General features: G+C 33.3%; 1 protein-coding gene and 1 pseudogene across 2 annotated transcripts in view; one reads left to right on the top strand and one right to left on the bottom strand.

Annotated features, from left to right (window-relative positions):
• LOC146533749 (5-hydroxytryptamine receptor) overlaps nucleotides 1-10,074 on the top strand; it is a 56,078-nt gene extending 46,004 nt beyond the window's left edge. The window contains exons 4-6 of the mRNA XM_085194296.1: nucleotides 7,578-7,711; nucleotides 8,583-8,692; nucleotides 8,837-10,074. Of these exons, the coding sequence (XP_085050422.1) occupies nucleotides 7,578-7,711; nucleotides 8,583-8,692; nucleotides 8,837-9,761 (1,169 nt within the window). The 3' untranslated portion in view covers nucleotides 9,762-10,074. The remainder of the gene's footprint in view (nucleotides 1-7,577; nucleotides 7,712-8,582; nucleotides 8,693-8,836) is intronic.
• On the bottom strand, nucleotides 645-1,176 carry LOC146533751 (bombyxin A-3 homolog pseudogene; annotated as a pseudogene). Its single transcript, XR_014878544.1, has one exon. The product of XR_014878544.1 is annotated as a bombyxin A-3 homolog pseudogene (transcript).
• Nucleotides 10,075-10,446: the final 372 nt, after the last annotated feature.

Here is a 10,446-nt window from a genome sequence, read left to right on the forward strand (position 1 = left end):
ATTTTACTTCTCATTTGCTTCTAACAACTAGTCAGATTTAGTTGAATTGATTCTAGTTGAATTGAGTATCAACAGACTTTCTCTGTACGTCTGAAGGAATGGTAAAGAAGCAATGCTAGTTGTCGATCTATCAACAATGTTCTAACAACGTTAATGAGAGTAAGTTGTTTTTTAAATCAAATCACAGTGACGTATGGAAACCTGGGAATATCAATCTAGAACCAAGTTCAATATTGAATAATGCTTTCTACTTCGCCGACAAAACTAATTATTCTACTATTTGTATGCTTTAATAAATATATATATGTAGTAATCTACAGTATAGTTTACAAATTGTGAGGGGCTAAAAAATATTTTTAGGGTTCCGTACCTCAAAGGTAAAAACGAAACTTTGTTGTCCATCTGTCAAGACCATTTATCTCGATACCGCGTGATAATATCAAGTCGAAGTTATTATAAAATATTTCAGTCTATAGGACCTTAAGATACAGAAAAAATTCAAGCTTTTATGTCAATGCAACCAGAGACCCGACCATTTATGTATCGATTTACATGCGTTTCATGTGAAATTCGCCGCGCATTCAAACGCTTAGCCGGTTTTTATTATATAAGATAACATAAAGGATAATACAGTACAAAAAAAATAAATTAGACTAAGTAGACAGATATATTTGAAAAATATTAAATATAACTTAAAAGATGAATATCTAATTTAATTACAATTGTGTACCCTTAATGCGTACATCTATATCTAATTATTTCTTAAATCTATTTTAAATCAATATATGTTTCCTAGAAACTAAATATAAGTACACCATTTTATACAAAATTAGAATATATCTAGTCCAGAAGAAATTATCGCCTCTTAATATGCACAGTAGGACATCAGCTCGTTTACAGTGCAAGGCTTATCGCAGCATTCAGAGACCACCTGCCTCTTGTTCCTGCCCAGCCCGTGTGCTCTGTGTGGCGCAAGCCATGGCCAGTTCATGTCGTTGGTAATACTTTGATGTACTTCCGATCTCTTTATTAAATTGTTATCACAGAGAAGTGCAAGCGCTGTAGCAAGTCTTCTTCCACAGTAAACTTCACCAAAATCTTGGGACGATACTGTTAATAAAAGACCTAAAATGGCCAGAACTACTACGGTTGGAGTCTTCATGTTGTTACAATGAGTATATCCGGAGATGTGTGCTTCAGGTTATATTTGATGAAGCTTTTATACATTGTAAGATTAATTAATATTCAATTATATCAACTTCGATAGCTTCACTAAGGTGACCTATATCTGTCATTAAAACTCAATTTTACTAAATATAAACACATCATATTTTAGAAATGCGTAATAGAAATCCATAAAAAACTGGTCAAGTGCGAGTCAAAAACGACCGTAAAGGTTCCGTACCAATATTAAGTCAACGGGGAGGACGACTTATAAATGTTGACAAACTTAAGTTTGTAGACGTATGCCTCTCATTTTGTTTAAAAATACTAAAAATATAAGTTTGTAATGTAAATATATAAATTTATTAAATAAACATAATTTTTTTTTTATCTTTTTTGGATTATAAATAAAAAATGTACCTACCCTACGGTTTAGTTACACGGTAATTTTTTATACAAAATACAGCAAAAACTTGTAAACGAACAGAGGGACAAAAAAGTGGTCCTATAAGGGTTCCATTTTTCCCTTTATGAAGCTACGAAACCCTAATTTAATCTTATCCCACATATCCTTATTTTCTCTTAGATGTTATGCAAATGGATTAATCTCCTAAAGTATAAAAGCTCCAGCAGGCATCTACTAAAGCACACAACTCCACGTAACTTCAACAAATCAACATGAAGGTTCCAACATTATTAATTCTGACTTTCGTCGTCTTTGGAGAAATGGTTTCTTCTCATGATTTTGGACAAGTATACTGCGGGAGGAGACTTGCGTCAGCATTGGCACTTCTTTGTGACAATAATTTGATAAAACGATCAGAAATGCATCATAATATGGTATCGGACATGAGCTGGCAGTGACTCTCACCCCACAGAGCACACAGTATGGGCAGGAGCAAGAGGCAGGTGGTGTCCGAGTGCTGTGATAAGCCTTGTACTGTTGATGAATTGATATCTTATTGCGCCTTCTAAGATGAGAACCGAATGTTGATATAATCTGTATATAGAATGTTTTATGCTATGTCGTATAGAGAGAAAATCTATGTACTAGAGATAGAGCTCGGAAACTTCTCCTACAATAACTGTTATGGAACTATATTAATATGTAAATTGTATTTTTTTAAGATTAATTAGAACTAATGCATTATTGTAACAAATATATATCTAATGTTTAGGTGAATGTTAAATAAAACTACCTTTATCACCTCTCTATTTATCACCATCAATTTTATCTACCCTGCTCTATGCGAGATACACCGTGATATGAAAATATAAATATTTCCTTTAGTGAGACTTGAACCCGCGTCCATTTTATTTAACCTTTTATATCCGAACTATAAGAGCATCGTCTGCCCTAATTTGATCCAAAAACAGGAAAAGTTAATCAACACCGAATGAATAATTATCCAATGAAGATAATTAAATTCTTTTAACCAAGAGCGCCGGAAAATGGAAACCGATTAAAACAATGAATGTAACTAAGTATTTTTCCACTGGCACAGCCTTTGTTTCCTTAATTCCAATTCAATTAGGCCTATATTTGAGAATTTTCTCAACATTAAAAATGACGAGCTCTTAAGATGTCTAAAAATATCCTTATTTTTATAATAAGATTACTGAAGCTTGAAGGTATATTATAATCGACAAAAGATTCGATGTTTTACCTGACAGTCTAATGTTTCATTAGCTAATGGATAAATTAAGACCATAATTCATCTGACTATAAATGCAACGGTTGTGAGTTCGATTACCACTATAGGGATTGAGTTATTAAAACACGCACAACCGTTTCCAGCTGAATTAAAAAGCCACGTAATATTTAATTAATGCAATGTTGAAAATATCGATTTTTACTAATTCAATATCGATATTTTTATTCTAATGTAACATTTTCGATATTCTAATATTGAAACCCTACTGTACTGTATTGTACCCATACAGATATCCGATTGTTTTGTCGCTGAGATCGAGAATGACGCATTACACAAAATTCAACTTGGCTCTCATTTCACATTTACTTTTTTGATGTTCTGACTTTCATTCCAAGGAACGTTAAAATAATTTAAAAAAACATATTTATTTCTACAAAGGTTATTATATTAATATTTCTAGTCATTTAAAATAAAAAATGTAAATAGAACACAACGAAAAATAATATTGAAAAGTATGAATCTGAAACGCTTATTAAAAAAGTTTTCATTTCGAATTTTATATTTGCAGTTGCACATGCTATCCGGGCTCGAGTTGTTATTGGTGTTAACGCTGTAAGCAAGAAGTTTCTTAATTTAATTTTACGGTTTAAATAATATTTTTCAATAAATCCTGCACAATATTTAATAATATTTTGATTATGTACAAGAAATCGGGAAAAGAAAATGAACACAATCTATATAAGTCTGACGATGGAAGATATATAAGAAAAACCCGTCATCCATAATCCATAACACTAATAAATGCCCCTATTTATTAGAGTAATGGAACCCAAAACAAGTATTTTTAAATGTTTTCTCTGTACCTTTGTTCACGCTAATCTCAAAAATGAATAACGACTTACTATATATAATAATATACTACTTTCATTCCTTAATTACATAGAAAGCTTATATAAAACACTATCTGGAATCAATGACTCCAATACTAGTGTCGTATATAGTTAATATGCCAATAAAGACCATAACACCCATCGAACTTTGAATACAATCAAAGTAGAAAATCGATAGACCACAGTGTCGGGAACGATTCAGTTTACAAACAACTGTACGAAGTTAGCGAGTCAAGCATCATTTTAGTTGAGTGCTTCTCGCTAAACTTTTGTAAAATAACTATAAGTTATAAGTAACGTATTTTTTATAATTAAAAAATGAAGTTGTATAAAGTTTAGATATCTTATTTATTTTATGTTTCAAAATTTAGAAATGTATCAGTAAATCTATATATATAAAATCAAAAGGTCACTCACTCATCACGAAATCTCAGAAACTATAAGTGCTAGGAATCTCAAATTTTGCATAGGAGTTACTTATAGGACGTAGGTGCTCGCTAAGATGGGAATTTGCAATATTCGACTTCTAAGGGGTTGTTTTTGGGGTCGAAAGATTGTATGAAACTTCGTTACTACAAAAGCTAGGAGCCTTAAATTTTGCATGGACGTCACTTATAGGACGTAGGTACTCATGGATACAGAAATTAATAATAACGTAGTTCACGCAGGCGAAGCCGAGGGCGGGCCGCTAGTTATTAATATAATTATTTCACATTTTTAAATAATGATTGCTTTATAGTAATTAGTAATTACTCACTTTTATCACTCAATTATTTAAAGAAAGCTAGTCGTGACGCAAAGGCACAAACGTGCGACTATAAACACAACAGGTAGCGGGTTTGACTCCACTCTCCACTAAGTTCCCAGGTTCCCAGTAAAGCACTTTACAATATTTTTTACAGCTTCACGTTAAATCCTATTGCACATATCAGGGTAGGCGTCCTAGGGTTGACAATCCGTTATCTTTTTTCCGCTGAATTTTTCAGATATTGAGTGTTTAGTGGAGTTAAACGCCGAGCATCGTATACCAGAGCGCGAATACATAAATAAATTAAATATAATAATTTGTAAGTCACAACTTCACTACGCCTCACAAATTTTCGATATTCTTAAGAATATTATAAACTACTGTTCTTAATTTTGACATGCGACTTGAAACAGGTGGTGTTAAATATTTAATTATCGCTTATTAAAATATATGTAGGTAAGTATAGTTCACCGTACGGTACAGGTGGGACGCGTTTAATTAACTTCACCTACTTCAGTATATAATTTGTACTCAAGTTTCCGTTTTAAATACAAGAGATATTGAATTAAAATCCTGAATTTAAATAAAAACTTTATTTTTTCTAGATTTTTTTGGCACAAAATATTGTGCAATTTTTTCTTTTTAAACCGACTTTTAAAAAAAAGGGTTTCAGTTTGACATAATTATGAGTGTGATATTAGCGGAAATAGATAGAATTTGGAAATGATACTCTATTTAGGTTTCCAAGCACTCGAATATTACGAAAGTAAATATGTTTGTATGATCATCTCTACAGAAATTTATATTCTCTACAAATCTATAGGGAATAGTCAAAGTTTCATTAAGTCATTTATAGATATTAGTATCTATGTGGAGGATGGAGTGCCTTGACACTAAGTTGTCTCTGCGTACCCTGCTTTGCGGAATGGAGATAAAATCGACTAATGAGTAAAAAACGACTCCAGGCACAATATTCAAAATCTACTTTTATAATATTGTTTTAGCTTAACACTGTTTTCCACATATAGCAGAGTAAGCGGTACCTAGTGTTAAAACATTCCATTCCTCATTTTCCTCCCAACTTCGAGAGCGAGGAGATGAAAATAATTAATTCATACAAGTGGAAAATGAACCTAAAACCGTTGAGCTTACAGGCACTGCTACGGCCTACATAATATAATAACTTTCCAAATAACACAAATATCTATTTACTGAGCTATTGAAACTTATATAACAGTTATTATCACTATCAAAGCTTATTCTCTCCATGATCCGTTAAATACATCGAATAGGGACTCCCCAGAGGTGGTATTTAATCAATTTAACAAACAGAAACCAGTACCAAATACATATTCATATGAATCTATGAATTTCCGAGCGAGATTAATTTAAAATCATATCTACAATGCCTTATGAATAGAAATGTTATTATTAATTTAATATAACTATTGAGGAGAATGGGGGTATTAAAGCCATTTTCAAATAGTATCTCAATTCTATTTTAAAGTAATAATTAAGTTATTTCTTTAATAATGCTTTTTGCACCTTTCTGCACGCTTTTAAGAAATGAATTCCTTGATTTTTTCATGGTTGCCTATAAGAAATTACTTTTGGTGATTAAGCCGCCATTTACTATATAGAAAGGATATTTCTTTGATTTAATTGATAGGTGCTTGAAAAATGTATATACTTAATGTACATTTTTAAGGCACACATCGATAATTTTCGCTTTTTTTAAATTTCGCTCGGTTTTGGCAGTAACGTTGGTCGTCTTGTTGTTTTGCTGTGACGTCAATTGGCACTGTACATAAATGGTAATGGGCTATGATCGTAAAAGAAAGATTATACGGCATATAAGCTATCGCAATTGTACATTTTTAAGTTTTTTCTTCTATATAAGATATTAAAATATATAATTGGATGGAGAAAAGAGAAATAAAAGAGAACAGTGGTGCTTCACAATTTTTTTAAATTTCATTTTCACATTCTCTTAAGACACTTACGTTCCCTACCTTATGCCGAATTCCAGAGGCATGGCGTGTTGAGTAGCGGAACTGAACGCCGCGCTTTGCCTCGATACCAGAGCGAAAGAATGAAAATATAAATTTAAATAAATATTTCACTTCCTCGAGTGGGGATCGAACCCACAACCAGTCGTGTTTACAGTCACATTTTGTGCCTCTGCGCCACGAATTGCCTCGCCTTTTTAGCTTCACGCTTTTTACCCGCATAGCAGGATAGGCAAACGAAATATACACAACAATTTTCAAGACATTGCGGTTGTGTTGAGTGGCAGAACTCAACGCCGCACTCGAAAAGATCACTAATCCAACTCAAAATCAAACCTTTGACAAACAAACCAAGATATCAAAGAACACCATCCAACAAAAGTATATCTTCTTCATTTTACAAATGGACAGCAATACTATTGGAACAAATAATAGAATGTTGCAGAGCTTTAGAATCAGTTTCCGCGTCTTTGTGATACGAATGAATATCTTATTTGCGTTAGTTTAAATGGATTAGCTGTTTGTTGTTGTTGTTTAAGCAATATCTTGTGCAATATTTTGTATTTAATGCTGTTTATACATAATTCTAATATATTTAATTTTTATTAATTAAATTAGCAATATATTTGACTTATTTTATATAGCGTATATAACAGGATAAGCTGAGGAAACCTAGGAATGAATCTCTCTGTTCTCCACGGACTTATCAATTTTAGTGATATTTCGAGTTCAATAATGGAACTTTACGCCACCCTTTACGACTATACTATAGACGCCCAGTGTCGCTGCGCTACGACATTCTCGATATCTTTTTTCTCACTTTCCACTGAATTCTGGAGAGATAGCGGGTTCAGAGGCGGAACTTATCATGCTTGCCTTGCTGCCAGAGCGAGGAATTTAAATACTAAATATTTCATTTCCTCGAGTGAGAATCAAACCTACCAACCATCGCGTTTTCCTCACGTTTGACCACCTGCCCCACGCCTTGCCTTGTTTTATACTTTTTAAATATACCAAAAACTCTGCTGCATTTTATCTAATATTTATTTTATTAAATAGGATTTAAATAAAACCATTTTACAATATACATAGATTTTTTTTCTTCCAACAGGAAACGTATTCGTAATAGCAGCGATCATAATAGAAAGGAACCTGCAGAACGTCGCGAACTACCTCGTAGCTTCACTAGCGGTGGCGGATCTGATGGTCGCCTGTCTTGTCATGCCTTTGGGTGCTGTGTATGAAGTAAGTTTGGTCTCTTTTATGTTGGGAACCTTTCCTTTCGTACCTGCTCTTCTCCGAATAGCTACAAGCCGGTGGTAGCTGTAAAAATCTACCTAAATAAAAAATATTTTAGATTTGAATTGCAAATAAAAAAGCATTCTTACGGGAATGGAAAAAAATGATATTTTATGTATATGATTTTGTGGGTTTATTTATTAAAACTCATTGAACAAGCCACCCTCATTGCCTAAAACGGCGTTCAGAGTAATCTCTGAATAATAATTTATATTAATTTTTTTTTCGATCTGTCATACAATATGAAGACGAACGAAAAAATAAAACGTCTCTTTATCTTTTTAACATTAAGTTCTCTTTGATTTAATTTGTTAAGTATATGAAATTGAACCTGTAGTCTACGCTTACAGTAAGAACTGTGCATAAGTAGAATCAACAAATACGTAGATTTACATTAATAATGTAATAAAAGTTTAATTTATGCCAAGAGCCACTCCAGTAATTAATTGTACGAGTATTTAACATACTCACATTACTTGGCTTAATGGTTTACTGCGACTTTATACGCTAGTTTAAGCAATAGAGTGATTTATAGTTAAAACATGTATATGATTATATATACAAATGTTAATTAATTTTCTCTTACGATCGACCTTACCTGTTTTACTAGACTAAACGCGTTTATTGAACAAAGTTATATATTTTATATATATTGTATTTACGTTAAATATTTAACTTTTGTAAAGAATTCTCAAAGTTTCATAAAAAACTGTTTTTAGGGAGAATTTAAGGAAGAGACAAGAATCATTATCATTTACATAAGAGCGTAATAAAAAATCCCATTTAATTAATTCTTCATTCTATTAAAAATTAACAGGTCAGCCAAGGATGGATCCTGGGTCCTGAACTCTGTGATATGTGGACTTCTAGCGACGTTCTGTGCAGTTCCGCTTCGATACTTCATCTTGTTGCTATTGCTACTGATAGGTAAAATATATTTTTATAATTTAATAGTTTGAATACAATCATAATTATGTTCTAAATAATACTTATAATTTAACTCAATTATTAAGAATTGTTGTCTAAAAATTAAATTTAAAAATCTTGTTGACCAAATATTTTTCTTTGTAGATACTGGGCTGTGACAGACGTAGACTATATTCATATAAGAAACCAAAGACGTATCTTCACCATGATCTTCCTCGTGTGGGCAGCTGCCCTCATTGTCTCCCTAGCACCCCAATTAGGATGGAAAGATCCCGATTACCTTGCAAGGATAACACAGCAACAAAAGTGTCTAGTGAGCCAAGATTTGGCTTACCAAATATTTGCAACGTGTTCAACTTTCTACGTCCCTCTTGCGGTTATACTTATTTTATATTGGAAGATATTCCAAACAGCAAGAAGACGTATAAGGAGGAGACGAGAACCACCTCCTCCTAGACCGACATCAGCTGATGGTGCGACGCCTACTGGAAGGCCAATCCAACCTGCAAGAGACAGGCGATTCGTTAAAAAGCGATTTCTTAATCTGAAGAAGTGTAATCAAAGAACTCGAGCTGAAACTTTAGCTGCAGCGCTCTTACTGACTGAAGGTCAAAGCACTTCAACTGTAGATACGCTAGATGAAGAACCTCGCACAACAGCGTTTACTATAAACGAGAAGATACCACCACCATCTGTTTCTCCAGAAAAGTCTTCCTCGACCGTAACAAATGGGTCGAAACAGGAACGATCTATTGCCCCAGCTCCATCTCATAGAGAGAAGAAAGAGTCTCTTGAAGCGAAAAGAGAAAGAAAAGCTGCCAAAACCCTTGCAATTATCACAGGAGCGTTTGTCTTCTGCTGGCTGCCGTTCTTCATCATGGCATTAGTTATGCCAATTTGCCAAACATGTGTGATTAGCGACTATCTCGCAAGCTTCTTCCTATGGCTCGGCTACTTTAACTCGACACTCAACCCGGTCATCTACACGATATTCAGTCCCGATTTCCGTCAGGCATTCGCTCGAATCCTTTTCGGCACCCACCGACGCGGACGCAACAAAAAATTCTAACGAAAATGTCAGTACTATGTGTATACCTGAGCGAGTCTCGGATGGACTGTATTATCCCCTCTATTTGTAAGATATTTCGGCTTTATGTATGTTATACATACTTCAACGTCTGTAGCTAGTGTAAATAATAAGTTAGTTGAATTGTAAATAATATAAAGATATATATTATACTATGATAGCAACGTTGAACAATTGTTTTATAGTTTATGTAGCCGCGACGGCGTCGCTCGCGAGTCCTGAGCGTCACCGCCGCCCGCTCTTGTGTTGTTTCCAGTGACATTACGAAATAAATATTCAAATTATATCACATAAACGATTTTTATTATACCTCTGGTTATATACGCTCGTTAAAAACATACGACCTGCTACTTCAGTAATTTTCCCGTCATAATGAAGAGGAATGATATGGTAATTGAATTATTTTGTACCTTAATTATTGTGCAAATAATTATAGTTTATTTATAGTTTTTTTTATTTATTTACTATCAAATATATGTTACATTTATATTTTAACTAGCGACCCCCTTGCGGCTTCGCCCGCTTTTACTACTGGATTATTCATATAATGTATGTTTGCAAAGCACTTAAGATAATGTGAAAATTAATTAAACTCTAATGCAACCCGCATTTTCGTAGTTCCAATAAGGATTTTCCAATTGTTTTACTCGGCAAGGATTTTTTAGTA

Source organism: Heliconius melpomene, chromosome 12 (assembly GCF_056956725.1).
Source record: "Heliconius melpomene rosina isolate 202511_hmr_F chromosome 12, ASM5695672v1, whole genome shotgun sequence".
NCBI classification, from domain to species: Eukaryota; Metazoa; Arthropoda; class Insecta; order Lepidoptera; family Nymphalidae; genus Heliconius; species Heliconius melpomene.